Consider the following 26,499-nt stretch of genomic DNA (forward strand, 5'->3'; position numbering starts at 1 on the left):
ATGTTGAAACCTTATGGGTGGAAGTTCAAAGGGATATAAACACTGAAAAAATTATCTATAGAGCCCCTAACATCACAGAAGAGATAGAAGCTTGAGAATTTTGAATCTAGTTACATTGCAGTCAAAACTATGAAACTGAGGTCTGGCTGCAGCTGGAGCCACCACCTATTGCAATCTATCTGAAATCCACCTAGCAGCTTCCCGTAAACAAGAATTGAAGAGATTAGGAAGAAAGAAGCACCTTTGTTCTGCACAGTTTCTAAAAGATGGTTTGTTCCAGGAATATGCAGAAAATAATTCTCCCTTTATTTATAGGATTAGCGCTCCTTTAAAGGGAGTTTGTGTCCTGCAGCCATACTAACTAACTAAAAGGTGTATTTCTTTTGTCTATGCAAAAAGTTGGAGAGGATGGTTGCTGGTACCAGACACAATTTCTTCTAAAATTGGAAAATAACTGCTACTTTTGGATTTAACAATAGACACAGGAGGCCTATGCCTGTTACTGTTTGTCCCTTGGTGAAGGAAACCCAAAAATGGACAAGCGGAAGGCAACAGCGGAGGCCATAATTTTTGAGAAATGCCACAAAATGTTCTGCTTGAAAGTCAGACTGAAATTTTTTAAAATCAGTTATTGACTTAAGATGTGGCTTTCATGAGCTGCCAGAAAGTATGTTCCTACAGGCTTCTTTGATTTAAAGTGCTCCTAATATGAAAATTTCAGGTATTCTTTTATAGGGTTATGGAACTTGGGTTGTTGGTTGAAGAAAAGCACTGTCTGTATTTCCTGTTAGGGTATATCGACATCATAAATTAGGGTCTCCTCCCTCATTAAGTCTCCAGAGATGCAGTTTAGGAAATATCAATCATATATTTTATTGTGCCAGAGAGGCAATGTCCTTGTTACCCACAACGACCTATCAAAGTTACCTTTTACCTGAAAGTCAGGACAAGTGAATATGTTTTCTTCATGGAAGTCTTTTTCTATGAGGATGGTCTCCTTGTCATTCAACGTTAGAGATATTTTCACATTGCTTTCACCTTGAGCTCCCTCCAATTGTAAGCAGATGTGTTCAGGATGCTGGGCACGCAGCTCTGACGGGAAGATGGTAGCAAAGTGTCTGGAAAAGATGACATGGAAGATATGATTTCATTATAAAAAGTTTTAGGAGATAAAGGACTATCTTGGGACAATCCCATTAAGTATGGCAGGTCTATTGTCTTTAGTGGTAATAAATGTAAACTGCATAGTTCCAATATGGGCATTTATAGTGTATTAAATGTTATTGTAATATTATTTAAAGATGAACTATTGTTTATGTCACAAACTCACCTGTCCGGGTTTCAGTGGCACGATCTCTGGCTTCATCGTGGCCACGCAGGGGGAGAGGTGCTGATAAGCTATGCCCCCTGGGGCCGTGACAGCATCCTTAGCAACAGAATGCAATGCTCTGTCCCTCTACATAGCAAGCATGTTCGGGAGGAGATTAGCAGTCGGCTGATTGCTCAGCTTCTCTATTCCTATGTGCTAGTGTTTCTGACTAATGGAACGCCGAGTCATGATGAGTCAGGCTCTGATTATGGAACTCGGTTCTCTATTTAAACCCCTTCCTGTCCATACACCAGTGCCACTGACACCAGTTTATGACTCCCTAGCTGTGTTCCTGGTTCCTGTGCTTATCGGATTGCTGGTTCCTCTGACCACGGGGTGTCTTATAACCACTCTGTCTCTCGTTTGGTACTGCGTTGTCTGTCTGGTTTTTATCTTGGGTTGTCTTAAGACCACTCTCTGTCTCTTGTTCGGTACTGCATAGCCTGTCTGTTCTGACCCATTTACGTATGACCCTGTTTTAGTGTTGTTTTGTCTCTTGGTGTTTAACTGTTTTTGCACATAAGTAGCACAGAGACTGTTGACCAGTTGCAGTCTTGCTACCTTTGGCTTGTATTGCAAGTAGGTAGGAAAAGCGGGCTGGGTTGTGGGTCAGGGCTCACTGTCCATGTCTGTCCCTACCTACAGGCATTACAGTTTAAATATTTCGTATTTATGGTAAAGATATTTTCTGAGAAATCATGTGATTTTTTTTTTTTTTTCAGGTTCCTATCTATGTTTAGAAAAAAATCATACACTGGCCACTAGGCCTAAAATATGTCAAGACTTCCTGTTCTTTGAGGACAGCCATATGAGCCATAGATATAATAGACTTGAGGGGACACATTGACTTTTATGGAAGACTTTTCTAGGCATGCTCTGTCACCTGTGCAGATGTTAAGAGGGAGCAGACAGGCTGTAATATCACCTATTGGGAATGATGGATCCTGTGTTATCTACAAAAATAATCTATAGATAATATAATAATCTACAGAATATATATATATATACACACATACAGTTGCAAGAAAAGTATGTGAACCCTTTGGAATTATATTGATTTCTGCACAAATTGGTCATAAAATGTGATCTGATCTTCATCTAAGTCACAACAATAAACAATCACAGTCTGCTTAAACTAATAACCCACAAAGAATTAAATGTTACCATGTTTTTATTGAACACACCATGTAAACATTCACAGTGCAGGTGGAAAAAGTATGTGAACCCCTAGACTAATGACATCTCCAAGAGCTAATTGGAGTGAGGTGTCAGCCAACTGGAGTCCAATCAATGAGATGAGATTGGAGGTGTTTGTTACAGCTTCTCTGCCCTATAAAAAACACACACCAGCTCTGGGTTTGCTTTTCACAAGAAGCATTGCCTGATGTGAATGATGCTGTCACGGGGTTCCGAAGGTGCACTCGGTCCCCCATCGCCCGCAGACCTGTTGCTTAGCTTTGGGAATAAGGATCTGTGTTTGACCTCATTCCCAGGGCGGCTTTACTAGCTGGGTGGCTCCCTGCTCCTAAGTCTGCCTTGAGCGCCGAGCTGATCACTCGGTGCTCGACTGGTTGGTCTGTCGGTCATGTGACGCTGGCCACGTCACATGACCCTCACTCCCCACTATAAATACAGGCAGCCTGCTGGCTACAGGTTGCCTGTTAATTTCTAGGCTCCTGGCTATTTGTTGGACTGCTGAATACTTACCTGATCCTGTTCCTTGACCATCCTTTTGCCTGATCCTCCTGTACTGCGCATCCGTCCTGGTATTGTGACCTCGGCTCCCACCTGACTACTCTCTTAGGACTCCTCTTGTACTTCTCTGCTCTCCTGGTATTTATGACCCCGGCTTCTCCTGACCATTCTTTGCTTAATCCTTTGTACTTTGTAGCTTTCCTGGTATTGACTTGGTCCGTTCACGTCCTGTTGTTTGCCTGTCTGTAATCCCTGCACTTATTCCAAGTTAGGGATTGCCGTCCAGTTGTCCCCTGTCATTAGGACTCGCGAGGCAAGTAGGCAGGGCCAGGGGTAAGGGTGGAGCGCAGTGGTCACTTCCCTTCTCCCCTGTGTGTGTGTGTACGCGACCGTTACAGATGCCTCGCACAAAAGAGCTCTCAGAAGACCTACGATTAAGAATTGTTGACTTGCATAAAGCTGGAAAGGGTTATTCAAGTATATCCAAAAGCCTTGCTGTTCATCAGTCCATGGTAAGACAAATTGTCTATAAATGGAGAAAGTTAAGCTCTGCTGCTACTCTCCCTAGGGGTGGCCGTCCTGTAAAGATGACTGCAAGAGCACAGCGCAGACTGCTCAATGAGGTGAATAAAAATCCTAGAGTGTCAGCTAAATACTTACAAAAGTCTCTGGCATATGCTAAAATCCCTGTTAGCGAATCTATGATACGTAAAACACTAAACAAGAATGGATTTCATAGGAGGATACCACAGAGGAAGCCACTGCTGTCCAAAAAAAACAATGCTGCACATTTACAGTTTGCACAAGAGCACTTGGATGTTCCACAGCAGTATTGGCAAAATATTCTGTGGACAGATGAAACCAAAATTAAGTTGTTTGGAACAAACACACAACACTATGTGTGGAGAAAAAGAGCCACAGCACACAAACGTCAAAACCTCATCCCAACTGTGAAGTATGGTGGTGGGGGCATCATGGTTTGGGGCTGCTTTGCTGCGTTAAGGCCTGGACGGATTGCTATCATCGAAGGAAAAATGAATTCACAAGTTTATCAAGACATTTTGCAGGAGAACTTAAGGCCATCTATCCACCAGCTGAAGCTCAACCGAAGATGGGTGTTGCAACAGGACAACGACCCAAAGCATAGAAGTAAATCAACAACAGAATGGCTTAAACAGAAGAAAACACGCCTTCTGGAGTGGCCCAGTCAGAGTCCTGACCTCAACCCGATTGAGATGCTGTGGCATGACCTCAAGAAAACGATTCACACCAGACATCCCAAGAATATTGCTGAACTGAAACAGTTCTATAAAGAGGAATGGTCAAGAATTACTCCTGACCGTTGTGCACGTCTGATCTGCAACTACAGGAAACATTTGGTTGAAGTTATTGCTGTCAAAGTAGGTTCAACCAGTTATTAAATCCAAGGGTTGACATACTTTTTCCACCTGCACTGTGAATGTTTACATGGGGTGTTCAATAAAAACATGGTAACATTTAATTATTTGTGTGTTATTAGTTTAAGTAGACTGTGATTGTCTATTGTTGTGACTTAAATTAAGAACAGATCACATTTTATGACCAATTTGTGCAGAAATCCATATCATTCCAAAGGGTTCACATACTTTTTCTTGCAACTGTATATATATATATATATATATATATATATATATATATCAACTGTGAACTGTGCCTGCTGCATGTCATATAGTGTACCACTGCCACACCCCCTGTATCGCAGGAGGCAGCAACAGACACAGTTCATGGGGGTAAGGTAGTGGTACACTATCAAATAATCAGCAGCAGGCACAGTTCATAGTGGGGTAAGGTTGTGGTACCCTATATAATAAGTTGCAGCAGGCACAGTTCATAGTGGGATAAGGTGATGGTACACTACATAATAAGAAGCAGGCACAGATCAAGTGGGGTATGGTTGTGTACACTATATAATAAGTTGCAGCAGGCACAGTTCATGGGGCTATGGTGGTGGTACAATATATAATACGTGGCAGCAGGCACAGTTCATGGGGGTTAGGGGCATGCTACAGCTGCTTTTTTTATTCAAAGCCTCTCAGGCACCAGGAAGGCACCCAGCCCAACCCATGATTTATTTATTTTTTGTAAAATTACAGTGTGCTTTTCCTGTGTAGAGCTTGCTGTCACTTTGGCAGCTCTTCACAGAGTTGGAGCCTGGAGTCACTATGGTGATGCTGGTCCCCCGTTAGGTCACATGCAGGGCCAGAACAAAGTCCTGTGGATAACTGTGTTGGCACTGCTCTGTAAAGTTTCTCTGCTTGGCATTAGGTTAGCCAATCAACAGCAGACTTTGCTTGCACTCAGGCATTCCCATAGTGGTGAATGGAGAGGTGGCCGTGGATGTCCGATGCACTCTACATTTACCACCATGGGGCTATTTCCATAACTCCTATAGCAGTGAAAGTAGAGCATGCCGCAAATGCACAGTGTGCTCTTTTTCACTTCATTCTGGAGATATGAGTGGTTTTTAGAGAACAGGCCCACATCTATCTGACATTAATGGCATACAGTGCCTTGCAAAATTATTCACCCCCCTTGACTTTTTTCATATTTTGGTGCCTCACAACCTGGAATTAAAATGGATTGTTTAAGGATTTGCATCATTTAATTTACAGAACATGCCCACAACTTTGAAGATGTTTTTTTTTAATTTTATTGTGAAGCAAATAACAAATAGGACAGAATAACAGAAAAAGTCAATGTGCATAACTATTCACCCCCCTAAAGTCAATACTTTGTAGAGCCACCTTTTGCGGCAATCACAGCTCCAAGTCGCTTTGGATAAGTTTCTATGAGCTTGCAACACATCTTACCACTGGGATTTTTGCCCATTCCTCCTTGCAAAACTGCTCCAGCTCTGTCAAGTTGGATGGTTTATGCTTGTGAACAGCAATCTTTAAGTCTGACCACAGATTTTGTATTGGATTAAGATCTGGGGTTTGACTAGGCCATTCCAACACATTTACATGTTTCCCCTTAAAACACTCAAGTGTTGCTTTAGCAATGTGTTTGGGGTCATTGTCCTGCTGGAAGGTGAACCTCCGTCCTAGACTCAAGCACAGAGTGGTAAAGGTTTTGCTCAAGAATATCCCTGTATTTAGCACCATCCATCTCTCCCTCAACTCTGACCAGTTTCCCTGTCCCAGATGCTGAAAAACATCCCCAGAGCATGATGCTGCCACCACCATGTTTCACTGTGGGGATGGTGTTCTTTGGGTTATGTGATGTGCTGGGTTTGCGCCAGACATAGCGTTTTCTTTGATGGCCGAAAAATTCTATTTTAGTCTCATCAGACCAGAGCACCTTCCTCCATACATTCTGGGAGTCTCCCACATGCCTTTTCGCAAACTCACAACGTGCCTTATTGTTTTTAGTTAAAAGTAATGGCTTTCTTCTGGCCACTCCGCCATAAACCTCAACTCTATGGAGCGTACAGCTTATTGTTGTCCTATGTACAGATACTCCAGTCTCTGCTGTGGAACTCTGCAGCTCCTCCAGGGTTACCTTAGGTCTCTGTGCTGCTTCTTGGATTAATGCCCTCCTTGCCTGGTCCGTGAGTTTTAGTGGGCGGCCGTCTCTTGGCAGGTTTGCTGTTGTGCCATGTTTTTTCATTTGGTTATGATAGATTTGATGGTGCTCCTGGGGATCATCAAAGATTAGAATATTTTTTTATAACCTAACCCTGACTTGTACTTCTCAACAACATTGTCTCTTATTTTTTTGGAGAGTTCCTTGGTCTTCAAGGCAGTGTTTGGCTAGTGATGCCTCTTGCTTAGGTGTTGCAGCCTCTAGGGCCTTTCAAAAAAGGTGTGTATATGTAATGACAGATCATGTGACTCTTAGATTGCACATAGGTGGACATCATTTCACTAATTATGTGACTTTTTAAGGTAATTGGTTGCACCAGAACATTTTATGGGCTTCCTAAAAAAAGGGGGTGAATACATACATACATGCCAATTTTCTGTTTTCTATTTCTAAACAATAGTTTTATTTATATATTTTTCTCATTTCACTTCACCAGCTTAGACTATTGTGCTCTGATTAGAGTTGAGCGAACACCTGGATGTTCGGGTTCAAGAAGTTCGGCCGAACTTCCCGGAAATGTTCGGGTTCGGGATCCGAACCCGATACGAACTTCAACCCGAACCCGAACCCCATTGAAGTCAATGGGGACCCTAACTTTTGGGCACTAAAAAGGCTGTAAAACAGCCCAGGAAAGAGCTAGAGGGCTGCAAAAGGCAGCAACATGTAGGTAAATCCCCTGCAAACAAATGTGGATAGGGAAATGAATTAAAATTAAAATTAAAAAAATAAAAATGAACCAATATCAATTGGACAGAGGTCCCATAGCAGAGAATCTGGCTTCACGTCAGCAGAGAATCAGTCTCTTCATGCCATAGCAAAGAATCTGGCTTCATGTCAGCAGAGAATCAGTCTCTTCATGCCATAGCAGAGAATCTGGCTTCATGTCAGCGCAGAATCAGTCTTCATGTCATAGCAGAGAATCAGGCTTCACGTCACCCACCACTGGAACGGGCCACTGTCACACATTTAGGCCCCGGCACGCAGGCAGAGGAGAGAGGTCCCGTAACAGAGAATGTAACCTGATGTCAGCACAGAATCTGTCTTCATGTCATAGCAGAGAATCAGGCTTCACGTCACCCACCACTGGAACAGGCCACTGTCACACATTTAGGCCATGGCACCCAGACAGAGGAGAGCGGTCCTGTAACAGAGAATCTGGCCTTATGTCAGCGCAGAATCTGTCTTCATGTTATAGCAGAGAATCAGGCTTCACGTCACCCACCACTGGAACAGGCCACTGTCACACATTTAGGCCCAGGCACCAAGGCAGAGGAGAGAGGTCCCGTAACAGAGAATCTGGCCTTATGTCAGCGCAGAATCTGTCTTCATGTCATAGCAGAGAATCAGGCTTCACGTCAGCCACCACTGGAACAGGCCACTGTCACACATTTAGGCCCAGGCACCCAGACAGAGGAGAGAGGTCCCGTAACAGAGAATCTGGCCTTATGTCAGCGCAGAATCTGTCTTCATGTCATAGCAGAGAATCAGGCTTCACGTCACCCACCACTGGAACAGGCCACTGTCACACATTTAGGCCCAGGCACCCAGACAGAGGAGAGGTTCATTCAACTTTGGGTTGCCCCGCAATATAATGGTAAAATGAAATTAAAAATAGTATTGATTGAGGAAGTGCCCTGGAGTAGAATAATATATTATTAAGGGGAGGTAGTTAATATCTAATCTGCACAAGGGATGGACAGGTCCTGTGGGATCCATGCCTGGTTCATTTTTATGAACGTCAGCTTGTCCACATTGGCTGTAGACAGGCGGCTGCGTTAGTCTGTAATGACACCCCCTGCCGTGCTGAATACACGTTCAGACAAAACGCTGGCCGCCGGGCAGGCCAGCACCTCCAAGGCATAAAAGGCTAGCTCTGGCCACGTGCACAATTTGGAGACCCAGAAGTTGAATGGGGCCGAACCATCAGTCAGTACGTGGAGGGGTGTGCACAGGTACTGTTCCACCATGTTAGTGAAATGTTGCCTCCTGCTAACACGTTCCGTATCAGGTGGTGGTGCACTTAGCTGTGGCATGTTGACAAAACCTTTCCACATCTCTGCCATGCTAACCCTGCCATCAGAGGAGCTGGGCGTGACACAGCTGCGTTGGCGACCTCTTGCTCCTCCTCTGCCTTCGCCTTGGGCTTCCACTGGTTCCCCTGTGACATTTGGGAATGCTCTCAGTAGCGCGTCTACAAACGTGCGCTTGTACTCGCGCATCTTCCTATCACGCTCCAGTGTAGGAAGTAAGGTGGGCACATTGTCTTTGTACCAGGGATCCAGCAGGGTGGCAACCCAGTAGTCCGCACACGTTAAAATGTGGGCAACTCTGCTGTCATTGAGCAGGCACTGCAGCATATAGTCGCTCATGTGTGCCAGGCTGCCCAGAGGTAAGGACAAGCTGTCCTCTGTGGGAGGCGTATCGTCATCGTCCTGTGTTTCCCCCCAGCCACGCACCAGTGATGGGCCCGAGCTGCTTTGGGTGCCACCCCGCTGTGAACATGCTTCATCCTCATCCTCCTCCACCTCCTCCTCATCATCCTCGTCCTCTTCGTCCTCCAGTAGTGGGCCCTGTCTGGCAACATTTGTACCTGGCCTCTGGTGTTGCAAAAAACCTCCCTCTGAGTCACTTTGAAGAGACTGGCCTGAAAGTGCTAAAAATGACCCCTCTTCCTCCTCTTCCTTCTGGGCCACCTCCTCTTCCATCATCGCCCTAAGTGTTTTCTCAAGGAGACATAGAAGTGGTATTGTAACGCTGATAACGGCGTCATCGCCACTGGCCATGTTGGTGGAGTACTCGAAACAGCGCAACAGGGCACACAGGTCTCGCATGGAGGCCCAGTCATTGGTGTTGAAGTGGGTCTGATCCGCAGTGCGACTGACCCGTGCGTGCTGCAGCTGAAACTCCACTATGGCCTGCTGCTGCTCGCACAGTCTGTCCAGCATATGCAAGGTGGAGTTCCACCTGGTGGGCACGTCGCATATGAGGCGGTGAGCGGGAAGGCCGAAGTTACGCTGTAGCGCAGACAGGCGAGCAGCGGCAGGGTGTGAACGCCGGAAGCGCGAACAGACGGCCAGCACTTTATGCAGCAGCTCTGACATGTCGGGGTAGTTGCGAATGAACTTCTGCACCACCAAATTCAGCACATGCGCCAGGCAAGGGATGTGTGTCAAACCGGCTAGTCCCAGAGCTGCAACGAGATTTCGCCCATTATCGCACACCACCAGGCCGGGCTTGAGGCTCACTGGCAGCAACCACTCGTCGGTCTGTTGTTCTATACCCCGCCACAACTCCTGTGCGGTGTGGGGCCTGTCCCCCAAACATATGAGTTTCAGAATGGCCTGCTGACGTTTACCCCGTGCTGTGCTGAAGTTGGTGGTGAAGGTGTGTGGCTGACTGGATGAGCAGGTGGAAGAAGAGGAGAAGGAAGCTGAGTAGGAGGAGGAGGAGACAGGAGGCAAAGAATGTTGCCCTGCGATCCTTGGCGGCGGAAGGACGTGCGCCAAATAGCTCTCCGCCTGGGGCCCAGCCGCCACTACATTTACCCAGTGTGCAGTTAGGGAGATATAGCGTCCCTGGCCGTGCTTACTGGTCCACGTATCTGTGGTTAGGTGGACCTTGCCACAGATGGCGTTGCGCAGTGCACACTTGATTTTATCGGACACTTATTTGTGCAGGGAAGGCACGGCTCTCTTGGAGAAGTAGTGGCGGCTGGGAACAACATACTGTGGGACAGCAAGTGACATGAGCTGTTTGAAGCTGTGTGTGTCCACCAGCCTAAATGACAGCATTTCATAGGCCAGTAGTTTAGAAATGCTGGCATTCAGGGCCAGGGATCGAGGGTGGCTAGGTGAGAATTTACGCTTTCTCTCAAATGTTTGTGAGATGGAGAGCTGAACGCTGCCGTGTGACATGGTTGAGATGCTTGGTGACGCAGGTGGTGGTGTTGGTGGTACATCCCATGTTTGCTGGGCGGCAGGTGCCAACGTTCCTCCAGATGCGGAGGAAGAGGCCGAGGCGGCGGCAGCAGCAGCAGAAGAGGCCGAGGCGGCAGCAGCAGAAGAGGTAGCAGGGGGAGCCTGAGTGACTTCCTTGTTTTTAAGGTGTTTACTCCACTGCAGTTCATGCTTTGCATGCAGGTGCCTGGTCATGCAGGTTGTGCTAAGGTTCAGAACGTTAATGCCTCGCTTCAGGCTCTGATGGCACAGCGTGCAAACCACTCGGGTCTTGTCGTCAGCACATTGTTTGAAGAAGTGCCATGCCAGGGAACTCCTTGAAGCTGCCTTTGGGGTGCTCGGTCCCAGATGGCGGCGGTCAGTAGCAGGCGGAGTCTCTTGGCGGCGGGTGTTCTGATTTTGCCCACTGCTCCCTCTTTTGCTACGCTGTTGGCTCGGTCTCACCACTGCCTCTTCCTCCGAACTGTGAAAGTCAGTGGCACAACCTTCATTCCATGTGGGGTCTAGGACCTCATCGTCCCCTGCATCGTCTTCCACCCAGTCTTGATCCTTGACCTCCTGTTCAGTCTGCACACTGCAGAAAGACGCAGCAGTTGGCACCTGTGTTTCGTCATCATCAGAGACGTGCTGAGGTGGTATTACCATGTCCTCATCATCAGGAAAAATAAGTGGTTGTGCGTTAGTGCATTCTATCTCTTCCACCCCTGGGGAAGGGCTAGGTGGATGCCCTTGGGAAACCCTGGCAGCAGAGTCTTCAAACAGCATAAGAGACTGCTGCATAACTTGAGGCTCAGACAGTTTCCCTGATATGCATGGGGGTGATGTGACAGAACGATGGGCTTGGTTTTCATGCGCCATCTGTGCGCTTTCTGCAGAAGACTGGGTGGGAGATAATGTGAACGTGCTGGATCCACTGTCGGCCACCCAATTGACTAATGCCTGTACCTGCTCAGGCCTTACCATCCTTAGAACGGCATTGGGCCCCACCAAATATCGCTGTAAATTCTGCTGGCTACTGGGACCTGAGGTAGTTGGTTCACTAGGACGTGTGGCTGTGGCAGAACGGCCACGTCCTCTCCCAGCACCAGAGGGTCCACTAACACCACCACGACCATGTCCACGTCCGCGTCCGCGTCCCTTATTAGATGTTTTCCTCATTGTTCCCGTTCACCACAATTTTGAGAATGGCAAATTTGGGAATGCTTTTTCAACCCAGAACAAAAAGTCTGCTTTTACGGTCACTACAAATAACTTGACCAGCTAAAACTGTGCAGATTTGGTTGAATAGAGATGTGAGACCTGTTTTTTTTTTTGCGCTGTGTGACAGTTATAGGTTTAATCACAGAATGACACTTCTATCAGCACGCTAGCGTTTGTCTTAGGTTTTTCTGAATGACACTATCAATACCTTCAATGTAAGATTTTCTTTTTGGGATAGATTTCAAGTAGGCCTCAAATACCACAAACTAGTTATTTTCAGAATGGCAAATTTGGGAATGCTTTTTCAACCCAGAACAAAAAGTCTGCTTTTACGGTCACTACAAATAACTTGACCAGCTAAAACTGTGCAGATTTGGTTGAATAGAGATGTGAGACCTGTTTTTTTTTGCGCTGTGTGACAGTTATAGGTTTAATCACAGAATGACACTTCTATCAGCACGCTAGCGTGTGTCTTAGGTTTTTCTGAATGACACTATCAATACCTTCAATGTAAGATTTTCTTTTTGGGATAGATTTCAAGTAGGCCTCAAATACCACAAACTAGTTATTTTCAGAATGGCAAATTTGGGAATGCTTTTTCAACCCAGAACAAAAAGTCTGCTTTTACGGTCACTACAAATAACTTGACCAGCTAAAACTGTGCAGATTTAGTTGAATAGAGATGTGAGACCTGTTTTTTTTTGCGCTGTGTGACAGTTATAGGTTTAATCACAGAATGACACTTCTATCAGCACGCTAGCGTGTGTCTTAGGTTTTTCTGAATGACACTATCAATACCTTCAATGTAAGATTTTCTTTTTGGGATAGATTTCAAGTAGGCCTCAAATACCACAAACTAGTTATTTTCAGAATGGCAAATTTGGGAATGCTTTTTCAACCCAGAACAAAAAGGCTGCTTTTACGGTCACTACAAATAACTTGACCAGCTAAAACTGTGCAGATTTGGTTGAATAGAAATGTCAGGTCTATTTTTTAGGCGCTGGGTGACAGGCTCAACTTGCCCCTGATGTAATATATGGCCAAAAAATAACCACACTTTTGATGGTTAAATGCACTTGGGTGACACAGGCTCAGCCTGCACCAGATGTAGTATATGGCCAAAAAATAATCAGACTGTTGATGGTTAAATGCACTTGGGTGACACAGGCTCAGCCTGCACCAGATGTAGTATATGGCCAAAAAATAATCAGACTGTTGATGGTTAAATGCACTTGGGTGACACAGGCTCAGCCTGCAGCTGATGTAGGATATAGCACAAAATAACCACACTATCGATGGTTAAATACACTTGGGTGACACAGGCTCAGCCTGCAGCTGATGTAGTATATGGCCAAAAAATAATCAGACTGTTGATGGTTACATGCACTTGGGTGACACAGGCTCAGCCTGCAGCTGATGTAGTATATGGCCAAAAAATAACCAGACTGTTGATGGTTAAATGCACTTGGGTGACACAGGCTCAGCCTGCAGCTGATGTAGGATATAGCACAAAATAACCACACTATCGATGGTTAAATACACTTGGGTGACACAGGCTCAGCCTGCAGCTGATGTAGTATATGGCCAAAAAATAATCAGACTGTTGATGGTTACATGCACTTGGGTGACACAGGCTCAGCCTGCATCTGATGTAGTATATGGCCAAAAAATAACCAGACTGTTGATGGTTAAATGCACTTCGGTGACACAGGCTCAGCCTGCAGCTGATGTAGGATATAGCACAAAATAACCACACTATCGATGGTTTAATACACTTGGTGATAGCTCGTGCTGGCGCACCACAAGTCACAAAATGGCCGCCGATCACCCCAGAAAAAAAGTGATCTAAAAACGCTCTGGGCAGCCTCAAAAAAGTGAGCAAGTCAATAATAGCACTTCAATGATCCACAGCTGCAGATCGATCACAGAATGAAGTCTTTTGGAGGAGTTAATCTGCCTAATCTCGCCCTAACGTCGCAGCTGCAACCTCTCCCTATACTGATCATAGCAGAGTGACGTGCGGCGCTACGTGACTCCAGCTTAAATAGAGGCTGGGTCACATGGTGCACTGGCCAATCACAGCCATGCCAATAGTAGGCATGGCTGTGATGGCCTCTTGGGCCAAGTAGTATGACGCTTGTTGATTGGCTGCTTTGCAGCCTTTCAAAAAGCGCCAAGAAAGCGCCGAACACCGAACCCGGACTTTTACGAAAATGTTCGGGTCCGTGTCACGGACACCCCAAAATTCGGTACGAACCCGAACTATACAGTTCGGGTTCGCTCATCCCTAGTAATGACAGATCATGTGACTCTTAGATTGCACATAGATAGACATCATTTCACTAATTATGTGACTTTTCAAGGTAATTGGTTGCACCAGAGCATTTTATGGACTTCCTAACAGAGGGGGTGAATACATACGCACATGCCAATTTTCTGTTTTCTATTTCTAAACAATAGTTTTATTTATATATTTTTCTCATTTCACTTCACCAGCTTAGACTATTGTGTTCTGATCCATCACATAAAATTCAGATTAACAAAACATTGAATTTAAGGCTGTAATGTAACAAAATACGAAAAAAGTCAATGGGGGTGAATGCTTTTGCAAGGTACTGTATCCTAGTGATAAAGTAGTGCAATAAAAATATGAAATATAATAGAAAATAAAAAACAACTACTGAACTTACAGATTTGCTTCCAATGTCCCCAAGATCTGCAATACGATCAACCCCACACAGAAGCTCCAGAGCCCCATTGTGCAAGTACTGTAGATGGGACGCTGTCTTCTGTCTTGTGGCTTTTTAAATATTTCATATTGTCTTTACACCCCCGGACAGTCTATGCACACGGAGGACATTGTACTGCAATCCTGTACATCAAATATTTGTTAGGTACTGACAGGTCAGTTCAAGGTTTCAGAGATATTTCACAAGGGTAAAAGATTTTCAGCCAGCTTAGCAACCCATAGGGACTCAGGGAAAACTAGTATAGCAGGCATGGGTCTACATGGGACTCCCACTCTATTGTTATGGTTCATTCATCACAGAGGACACATTAATACTGAAACGTAGGAGCTGGAGGACTATACTGTTATAATGGGGTCTCTGCCTTTTAACAACTTTCCCTGCCATGATGCTAAGTGTAAACATAGAAAATCTATGCATGCTGGAATTGCTGGAATGTGAAGAGGGTATATATATATTCTGTGATGCAAAAAAATTAGACAAAGATAAATCATTTCAGAACTTTTTCCACCTTTAATGTGACCTATAAACTGTACAACTCAATTGAAAAACAAACTGAAATCTTTTAGGTAGAGGGAAGAAAAAATATAAAAATAAAATAGTATGGTTGCATAAGTGTGCATACCCTTAAACTAATACTTTGTTGAAGCACCTTTTGATTTTATTACAGCACTCAGTCTTTTTGGGTATGAGTCTATCAGCATGGCACATTTTGACTTGGCAAGATTTGCCCACTCTTCTTTGCAAAAACACTCCAAATCTGTCAGATTGCGAGGGCATCTCCTGTTCACAGCCCTCTTCAGATCACCCCACAGATTTTCAATCGGATTCAGGTCTGGGCTCTGGCTGGGCCATTCCAAAGCTTTAATCTTCTTCTGGTGAAGCCATTCTTTGTTGATTTGGATGTATGCTTTGGGTTGTTGTCATGCTGAAAGACGAAGTTCCTCTTCATGTTCAGCTTTCTAGCAGAAGCCTGAAGGTTTTGTGCCAATATTGACTGGTATTTGGAACTGTTCATAATTCCCTCTAGCTTACCTAAGGCCCCAGTTCCAGCTGAAGAAAAACAGCCCTAAAGCATGATGCTGCCACCACCATGCTTCACTGTGGTATGGTGTTCTTTTGGTGATGTGCAGTGTTGTTTTTGCGCCAAACATATCTTTTGGAATTATGGCCAAAAAGTTTAACCTTGGTTTCATCAGACCATAAAACCTTTTCCCACATGCTTATGGGAGACTTCAGGTGTGTTTTTGCAAAATGTAGCCTGGCTTGCATGGTTTTCTTCGTAAGAAAAGGCTTTCCTCTTGCCACTCTACCCCATAGCCCAGACATATGAAGAATATGGGAGATTGTTGTCACATGTACCACACAGCCAGTACTTGCCAAATATTCATGCAGCTCCTTTAATGTTGCTGTAGGCCTCTTGGTAGCCTCCCAGACCAATTTTCTTCTCGTATTTTCATCAATATTGGAGGGACGTCCAGTTCATAGTAATGTCACTGTTGTGCCATATTTTCTCCACTTGATGATGACTGTCTTCATTGTGTTCCATGGTATATCTAATGCCCTGAAAATTCTTTTGTACCCTTCTCCTGACTGATACCTTTTAACAATGACATCACTCTGATGCTTTGGAAGCTCTCTGTGGACCATGGCTTTTTCTGTGGGATGCGACTAAGAAAATTTCAGGAAAGACCAACTAGAGCAGCTGAACTTTATTTGGGGTTAATCAGAGGCATTTTAAATAATGGCAGGTGTATGCTGACTCCTATTTAACATGATTTTGAATATGATTGATTAATTCTGAACACAGCTAAATCCCCAGTTATTTTTTTAGTTTTCTTCCCTCCACTTAAAATATTTCAGTTTGTTTTTCAATTGAGTGGTACAGTTTATAGTTCACAAAAAGTTCTGAAATGATTTATCTTTGTCTCATTTTTTTACAGCACAGAAATAAATATATACTTGTTGTTAGTAGTTCTCCAAAAAAGAGGCAGCACTCCAATGTAAAAGTAAAATGACCCGCTTTATTCCCCTCTGCAACGTTTCAACTGCTCATTGCAGTCTTTATCAAGCATACAAACTGGTGTCAGAATATCCACATTTATACCCACAATACCTTGTGAGTCAATTAGTGAGTTAATCAGTGACAATTACATAATCAAATATACAAAATGTTAAAAATACATGATCCAGTGTAAGAAGATACAAAAATTACAAAACATATAATAAATCAGTGAAGCATATATCTCGTCAAACTATGGTTGTTGATCTTCAAAAATCACATACATCAATATATATTTTCATAAAGTGCCATGTACATTAATCAGGGTGATTACCTCTGTGTGTTAAATAGACGGTCAATCGGCCGCATAGATTATGTAGAAAATAACTTACACAGCGGTGTGCTATGATGGCGCCCATCTCGGCGTCCCCAGTCCGTCATTGCGCATGCCCGGTTGCCCGGAAACCAGTACACAAAAGATCCAGTGACCCGTCACCTGACCACACGTGATCTGTGACTTGCATCGGCAACCCGACTCCTCCCCCGGTGTGTGACGAGCCAGGAAGGTACGTCCCAGCAGCCTAGTCACAGGATCACGTGAGCACGTCACATGAGCCGTAGCTCGGCAACCGGAGAGCGTCCCAAAGCCGGCACATCACTACCGGGGAGATAAAGTCACATCTAGGGCATAATAAGGTTGCGTAATGCTACTTAGAAAGTTTAGATGAATACTAGCAAAATAGGATATCAAGCCGTATATATTGGAAGCAGATAGGGTCATAAGTCCCCTATGGAGACAGTGCCTCTATAAATTGTAAACTAATATTGAAGCTAGTCGGAGAGGGTGCGGTTTATGTGGTTATGTCACTTTAGTGACCATCGCCACACACCTATTATGGCACCTAGGTATCGAGTGCGGTCAATACCCAACATCCTCTGAGCCAAGGTCCACCCATTATCCTCATCTAAGGCTGAATAACAATCTTCCATTCACGATATGCCCTAGATGTGACTTTATCTCCCCGTTTTAGTCTGGATTTAGCGGTGCCCTGTCCGCCCTGGGTGGTAGTGATGTGCCGGCCTTGGGACGCTCTCCTTTTGCCGAGCTAAGGCTCATGTGACGTTCTCACGTGATCCTGTGACTTGGCTGCTGGGACGTACCTTCCTGGCTCGTCACACACCGGGGGAGGAGTCGGGTTGCCGATGCACGCCTCATGACTGACGTCACAGATCACGTGTGGTCAGGTGACGGGTCACGGGATCTTTTGTGTACTGGTTTCCGGGCAACCGGGCATGCGCAATGACAGACTGGGGACGCCGAGATGGGCGCCATCATAGCACACCGCTGTGTAAGTTATTTTCTACATAATCTATGCGGCCGATTGACCGTCTATTTAACACACACAGGTGATCACCCTGAATAATGCACATGGCACTTTATGAAAATATATATTGCTGTATGTGATTTTTGAAGATCAACAACCATGGTCTGACGAGATATATGCTTCACTGATTTATTATATGTTTTGTAATTTTTGTATCTTTTCTTACACTGGATCATGTATTTTTAACATTTTTTTATATTTGATTATGTAATTGTCACTGATTAACTCACTAATTGACTCACAAGGTATTGTGGGTATAAATGTGGATATTCTGACACGAGTTTGTATGCTTGATAAAGACTGCAATGAGCAGTTGAAGCGTTGCAGAGAGGAATAAAGCGGGTCATTTCACTTTTACATTGGAGTGCTGCCTCTTTTTACTACCATTGATGACCGTCCTGCCCATGGTCTGAGGATTTTGCACCAGGATTTACCCTATAGCGCTGCTGTTTTTCTTTGTTTGATAAACTTGACTCGTTGTTAAAAGAGATTTTTAGCAAGCCTTGATGTTTCTATTTGCCCTAACGAATGGGCTGAAAAACAAGCAATGTGGAGGACTTACAACAAGCTCGAAGAAGATGTACTATTAAATTATTCATGAACTGGACTAATGTTTAAATTCGAATAACTGCCGAACATCCAGAAATCATTTAGTATTTTTATCATTGTGTTTTTTTCTTATTGTTCAGTATTTGCATCCAAACATTTAGGCTATGTCTGCATAAAAACACATACAAAACACCTCACTTTTTTCAATGTGTGAAAAAATAACTGAAATATGAATTCTTGGGGCATGGTTTTCATTTGGAAACTGTGTGGGGTTCACAAGGATTAGGTGCATTGCTAGTTTAAAACATTTGTGGCCTGAGCCCCTGATGTTTTGTCCCAGGCCCCGAATGTCCTGCCTGTCAGCTAGATACAACTGTATTGCTGTCCTCAGGAGGGCAATACAATTGAATCTAATGCACTGGAAGAGCTGAAGGACCTGTGGTGACATCACAGGTCATGTGACCAGTAAAACAAGCAGTGGTTGAGAAGGACCCGCAATGAGGTCTCTATCATGTGACCAGTGAAGGAGAGGACCACAGTGAAGAGGAGAAGTGCTGGGGGAAGAAGCTGTGGTGATGTCTGCTACATGAGGAGAGGTAAGTGAAGGGAGAGGCAAAGCAATGCTGAGAGTTGTGTTTATTTAACTGGGACTGTATGCTAGGGCTGAAGGGAGGGATGTTATTTACATGGGATTGTATGTTGGAGGGGGCTGAGGGAGGCAGTGATGTTATTTACATGGGACTGTATGTTGATGGCGGCTGTGGGAGGTGATTATTTTATTTACATGGAACTGTATATTGGAGGCAGCTATGGGAAGGAGTGATGTTATTTACATGGGACTGTATGTCGGAGGGGCCTGGGGGAGACAGTGATATTATTTACATGGGACTGAATGTTACAGGGTTCTGAGGGAGGGAGTGATGTTATTTACATGGGACTGTATGTTGAAGGTGGCAGGTGGGGGGGAATGATGTTATTTACATGGGACTGAATGTTGAGGGTGTGATGTTTACATGGGATTGCATGTTGGAGGGGGTGATATTATTTACTTAGGACTGTATATTGAAGATGGCTAGGGAGGAGGTGATGTTATTTACATAGGACTGTATTTTGGAAGGGGCTGAAGATAGAGACGGATGTTATTTACATGGGACTGTATATTGGAGGGGGCTGGAGAGATGGTGTGATGTTATTCACATGGGACTCTATGGCGGAGGGAGGGAAATATTGTTATTTACGTGGGACTGTATGTTGCAGGGGCTGAAGGGAGGGGAGTGATGTTATTTACATAGGACTATATTTTGGAGGGGGCAGGAGAGATGTTGTGATGTTATTTACATGGGACTGTATTGTGGAGAGAGGAATATAACTACAGGGGGCACTGCAAATCCAGGGGACATTATAGATGTTCTTATTACTTCTGGGGGCTCTATAGAAGTGACTTATAGATCTGCCTTATTTCTACTAAGAGCACTATGGGGGGCCTCATTACTACTGAGGGGTCTGTAGATAACTTTATTACCTCTTGGGGAATAGGGGGCCTTATTTCTACTGGGGGCTCTGTAAGGGTATTATTAATACTGGAGGGCTCTTCTACTAATAGGGACACTCTTGGGGAGCGTTATCATGGTTGGGGGCACTGTAGGGGGCAGTATTACTAATGAGGGCATTATTGGGGAGCAATATCACTGTTGGGGCACTGTAGGGGGCAGTATTACTAATCAGGGCATTCTAGAAGGGAATTTCTATTGGTGGGGCTATGAGGAGCACTATTATTTTGGGGGCACTCATTGTTCTTCAGGATAGTATTTGGGGGTATTGGAGAGCACAGCGAGCAGCAGGATAACATCCAGGTTGGGAGATGATGATAGAAATGTGAGGAAGCTAAGATATCTGTGTGGCACACTCTGCAGAGACGAGGCGGCTGAGAGAAGTTGTACGGACCAAATGGAGAAGATGATGACAGAGATCTACATCGGAGGAGATGTCACCTGGGAGGCACTGAATGTGACAGGTATGTGCTGCTGTATAGCAAGTACAGCAAAATGTGGTGTGTGGGGGGAGGGGGGGATGAACTGCTGCATATTCATTGGGGCTTGGGCCCCAGATCTTTTGAGACCCTAGCAACACCTCTGATTAGTTCTAATGAATGGGAATAATCTGTGGGTGCAAACCATAGAATTCCAAAGATCAGCCTTGGATATCTGCCATGGTCCCACAGTAAACCTACACGGCGAAATTACATGCTGTGTGAAAATGCGCTTAAGGCCTCACGCAGAACCGTACAATTTCTGCGGTACCCAAATTGTGGGTGAGATCCACACGGCATCCGCATTTTTTCTACAGACCCATTTAGTGCAATTTGTGGATTTATTCTATCTTTTTGTGGAACACACGGGTGATGCGTGTGCTTTCCACATCCGTATGTCTGTTACGCAAAAAGATATAACATGTCCTATACTTAGCCCTAAAATGCAAAGGACCCACTGAAATCAATGGGTCAGTGAATAACTTACAGTCGTGTGCATGAAGCCTAAGGGTGAGTACACACATCAATAAACTATTTAACATAAAATTTACAAGAAAGTTCACACCATAAACTACTGAGAAGTTCTACTGTGTTACATGCAGATTTCAATGCAGGTTTTGATGCAAATGAATCTATGGATTTCATCAATTCAAGTGCATTTGAAATCTGCTGCGAAAATTCATGATCTTTGTGAATCCAGAGGAGAGTTGTTTTTGCTGTGAGTAAAAATATATTTTTTAAATATATAGAAATGTCATAAGGTTTGGCTAACAGGAGCGATGAAAGAATACAGCGGACTCCCCAACCTCTCACAGAGGTAAGTGACCGGCTACTGCTGATACGTAAAGCATATTCTGCCATTTTGGCTAACTCGGGTACAGACTAGTAGCTGTAATAACACTAATACTGAGCATATCCAACTGACGGATATACTTATTACAGAGAAGGTGATAGTGAAATAGCACACAGCCATTGTACTTACAGCGTTCCTTCAGATGCCCCCAGGATCTGCAATAAAATCAAACCCACACAAAAGGTCCTAGTCCAGGACATGATTGTGCAGGTGGAGAGGGCAGTGGATAAGAGCGTATCATGTATGTGCAAGCCTCGCTCTTATATATCCCGCGTGGTCTTGCAATTGTATGTACAGCATGAAGATTGCACAGCAACTCAGCACATCAAATATTTGTCAAGCTGGTCAGCTCAAGGTTCTAGAGGAATTTCACAAAGAAAAAACATTTTTGGGACAGATTTCAGGATATATTCAAATAGATGTGTACAATGGATATTGGGCAGTTTTAACCCCTTCCAATATAGACATTTATGACTAGAGATAAGTAAAGTATTGGAAAATTTGATTCAGCTGCTTTGCCAAATAAAAATAAAAATAAAAAATTGCTTTGTGATGAATGACTTACTTCTTCACAAAGCACATTTCTTTTTTAAGTTGTGGGTGCAATGACAGGGAGCTGCGATTGCGCCGTATCCCGTTATTGTACCTGTCAGATGCCGCGATCATACTTGATCGCGGTATTCGATAGTAAAAACACAGAGTAAAATTAACAGATCAATAAATTACAACAGTCCCATGTAAATTAACATAATTATTATTATACTTACCTCCGTTTGCTCGTGACGTGCCGGCCGCCGCCATCTTGATTGATGATCTGGCGTAAAATCTCGCGCGGCCCGAGATTACGTCATCACACTGTCATAAGTCCCATTCAAGATGGCGGGCGGCCAGCACGTCGCAAGCAAATGGAGAAGGTAATTATGATTTTTTCTTTTTTTTTTCACACTATTTCAGGTAAAATCGATTCGCTACCATGAAGCACAATGAAATTTGGCTTTGCGGCAAATCAAATTTTTCCTAAAATTCAGGTCGGATTCCACATTGTCGGGTTCGATTTGCTCAGCACTATTTATGATATATCCACAGGATGTTTCTTAACCCTTGCAGGACCCAGTAAATCTTTGTTTTTTACTTCCACCCCTCCCAAAGCCATATTTTTTCATTCACATAGCCGTATGAGGGCTTGTTTTTTTGCAGAATAAGATGCTTTCTAAAAATTCCAAATAGGGTGGAATTATAAAAACACCATTCCGCGACAGTTTTATGGATTTTTTTTTACACCTTTATACATTTCCTATGCGATAAAACTGACCTGTTACTTTTATTCTCCGGGTCAGAATGATTGCAAAAATACCACATGGTTTTTCTTGTGTTCTAATACTGAACAAAAAAAATATAGAAACTTTTGAAAAAACAAAATTTTCCTTTGCATTGCCATATTCCAACCCCTATAAGTTTTTTATTTTTAGGTGTACAGAGAGCTGTTTGAGAACTCATTTCTTGATACCATTCTGGGGTGTGTGTCACTTTTTGATCACTTTTTATTTAATTTGGTAGGTGAAGCAACCAAAAAATGGCAAATTGGTAGACTTTTTATTTCTGTTTTGTTATTTGCCATATCGGATAAATATTTTTAGATTTTAAAAGTACAGGCATTTTTGCACGTGGCAATACCCATGATGTTAATTTTTTAAAATTATTTATGTATTTTTACTTTAATTTTGCGGGAAGGGGGTGAGTTGAATTTGTATATTTATTTTTTTTATAACTTTTTTTTATATTTTTTTACACTTTTTAATAGTTTTTCTAGGTAACTATACCAAGAAATCATTAGATAAGAATCATTATGGGGAATACACTTTGGGGCACATTTATTAAGACCAGTGTTTTAGACGCCGGTCCTAATAAAGGCCCTTATGTGGCGGTGGTTTTGCCAGAGTTATGTAGAGGTGCTGGCCTTTCCATAACTTTGTCGCATCCAGCGCCAGTTCTAAATGTAAGCTAGCTTCTGAGCTATCTTACATTTAGACCATTTTCTACACCTAAAACAGGCATAGAAAATAATGAATAAGACTGGCTTGCCGGCCCGTCCTCTTCCCCGCACAGGCAACGCCCTTGATTTTTGACCTGGCGTGAGCAAGGCAAAGTTGCACATAGCGCCTGAAATACGCCTAATTTATGCATATTTCATAATAGTAAATTACCCAACTTTGTTCCAAAAGAGCCCTGCCAGAGTTTGCAGAGTTGCTGCCTTTATCCTGCTTCCCAAAAAGTGAAATAAAAAGTGATAAAAAAGACATATGTACTCAAAATAGAACAAAAAAATGATGGCAACTGATCCTACAAAAAGTAAGCCCTCACAAAGCTCAGTTGAGAGAACTGCATATTGGGCACTGGGACTTTATGTTAAGTCTTCTCTAAAGCCCACACTATGGGTAGATATAAGTGAGGGATATGAACCTGCGGTATCACTGTGGGTAGAAATGTATGGAGGCAAAAACAATAAAAAAATACAGATAGGAATTTGTTAGAAGCTACCTGATACACCAGAGTCTGCAGAAAATCGAATACTAAAGGAAATAAATGAGGCAGGAATTCATAATGAGGTCATTATCATGGTAGACTTCAACTACACAGATATAGACTGGGAAACTGAAAGCTGTAGATCTCATAAAGGAAACAGGTTCTTGGTAATAACAAAAGACAATTACCTTTCCCAACTGGTTCAGGACCCGACTAGAGGGACGGCCATACTGGACTTAGTATTAACCAATAGACCTGACAGAACAACAGATGTGCAGGTTAGGGGACACCTGGGAAATAGTGACCAGAAAATAATAACCTTCCAAATGTCATTCAAAATAGTTTTTCTTCAGGGAGGCACAAAAATATCAAACTTCAAAAAGCTAAATTTGACCAGTTAAGGCTACTTTCACATCTGAGCTTTCCTCTCCGGTATTGAGATCCGTCATAGGATCTCAAAATCGTAGGAAAACACTTTTGTCCCCATTCATTGTCAATGGGGACAAAACTGAACTGATCGGAATGGAGTGTACCAGATTGCATTCCATTCCATTTTGTTGCGTTCCCATGCCACACACAAAAACACTGCGAGCAGCATTTTTATGTGCGTCATGGGATACTGATCAAGATGGATCCGGCATGAAACACAATGCAAGTCAAAACGTGTCCAATGACCAAGAGAGATGAGACAACCAGATCCGTTCAGTACGGATGCAGTCGGTTGTGTTACCATAACAAAAGCGTTTTTGCTGATCCCTGCCAGATTCTGCAAAAACGCTAATGTGAAAGTAGCCTAAGAGAGACCATTGGCCTAACTAACTGCGACAATGTCCTGAAAAGTAAAAATGCAGCCATAAAATGGGATATTCTTAAAAGCATCCTTAAAGGGACACTGACAGGCCCTATAAACATATTTAGATATTCCTATGCAGTCATAGATCTATTAAAGTGTATTCCAATGATATAAGAGTACCCCCTGTCCGCATTGTAAACCATGTAAAAACAACTTTATATTGATTTGTCAATCACATTTCTTTATGCCCAAGGGGCGTTTTTTCACATTTCTTTATGCCCAAGGGGCGTTTTTTATCCTATCTTCGTGCCCAGCCGCGCCTCAACTGTCGATTCCTAGCGCCGCCCAGCTCATTATTATTCACTGCGCTGGGCGGCTCTTACATTCCCCGATCCTCAGTTCCTGCGCATGCCTGATAGATACTTATGGGCATCGGCCTCAATCGGACCATCTGCGCATGCGCCGGCACCCTCCCAAGCCTGTAATTGAATCCAGCGCTCTTCTCTCTGGTGACAGGATAGGGGAATGTAAGAGTCGCCCAGCGCAGTGAATAATAATGAGCTGGGCGGCGCTAGGAATTGACAGTTGAGGCGCGGCTGGGCACGAAGGTAGGAGAGAAAAACGCTCCTTGGGCATAAATAAATGTGAAAAAACGCCCCTTGGGCATAAAGAAATGTGATTGACAGATCAATATAAAGTTGTTTTTACATGGTTTACAATGCGGACAGGGGGTCCTCTTATATCATTGGAATACACTTTAATAGATCTATGACTGCATAGGAATAACTAAATATGTTTATAGGGCCTGTCAGTGTCCCTTTAACTCTAATTGTGAGAGGTACATACCTTATTGGAATAAAAGGGTGTGGAACAAAAAACACTTTGTGGGTAAATAGAATTGTAAAGGATGCAATAAAGGACAAAAAGTAAGCATTTAAATAACTAAAACAGGATGGTAGAAAGGAAGCAGTGAAAAACTATAAGGAAACAATAGAATATGTAAAAGACAAATAAAAGCAGCTAAACTGGAGACAGAGAGATTTATTCCCAAAAAGAGTAAAACTAACCCTAAAATGTTCTTCAATTATATAAATGGCAAAAAGTATAAATATGAAGGTGTCGGCCCTTTACAGAATGATAAGAGGGGAGTTGCAGAGAGCTGTCAACTGTCAGATGAAATGCAGAATATAAAAGTAAATTTCTCTTTAAATGTGGCCTGTCTAACCCAGGAAGAAGTACAGCAGCATCTTAAAAAGATTAAAATAGACAAATTGTTGAAAACAAGTGACATACACCCCTGTTTTCTAAGAAAATTAAGTATTGTCATAGGCAGACCCTTTTTTCTGATATTTAAGGACTCTTTATTGACAGGGAGTGTTCCACAGGATTGTTGCTTAGAAAATGTGGTGCCAGTATTCAAAAAGGTCAAAAACTGTCACAAGGGTGTCACGACCTATCACTGATCCTGTTGTGTCTGGGGTCAAAGGTCGCAGCGGGCGGCTACTCACTCGGTTTCAAAAGATCTCTCCATGACCTACTGGTGGGAATGGATTCCGGTCCAGGGTTTTCCTGCTTAGGTTTGCGATCCTTTTTGTCCCAGTTAGGAATCTGTAGCTTTTGCTTTCAGCTGTTCTTTGTCAGCCACTCCCAGTTACTATATATTCTCCCTTTTCTGCTTACCTTGTTGCCAATATATAGACCTTTTTCCAGATCTTCTATTCTGAGCTCTGGTGGAGTTGGAGTTGCTGTGGAGGTGTTGGTACTGGAGCTGTTG

The 26,499-nt window shown here is 43.6% G+C and overlaps 1 protein-coding gene across 3 annotated transcripts in view; it reads right to left on the reverse strand.

Annotated features, from left to right (window-relative positions):
* LOC121004843 (alpha-2-macroglobulin-like protein 1) overlaps positions 1–21,691 on the reverse strand; it is a 263,914-nt gene extending 242,223 nt beyond the window's left edge. For all 3 annotated transcript variants that reach the window (XM_040437234.1, XM_040437235.1, XM_040437233.1), the window contains exons 1-2: positions 21,539–21,691; positions 935–1,118 (exon numbers count right to left, since the gene is read on the reverse strand). In XM_040437234.1, coding sequence (XP_040293168.1) covers positions 935–1,118; positions 21,539–21,609 — 255 coding nt within the window. In that variant the 5' untranslated portion in view covers positions 21,610–21,691. The remainder of the gene's footprint in view (positions 1–934; positions 1,119–21,538) is intronic.
* Positions 21,692–26,499: the final 4,808 nt, after the last annotated feature.

This window comes from Bufo bufo, chromosome 6, assembly GCF_905171765.1.
Source record: "Bufo bufo chromosome 6, aBufBuf1.1, whole genome shotgun sequence".
Classification (NCBI taxonomy): Eukaryota; Metazoa; Chordata; class Amphibia; order Anura; family Bufonidae; genus Bufo; species Bufo bufo.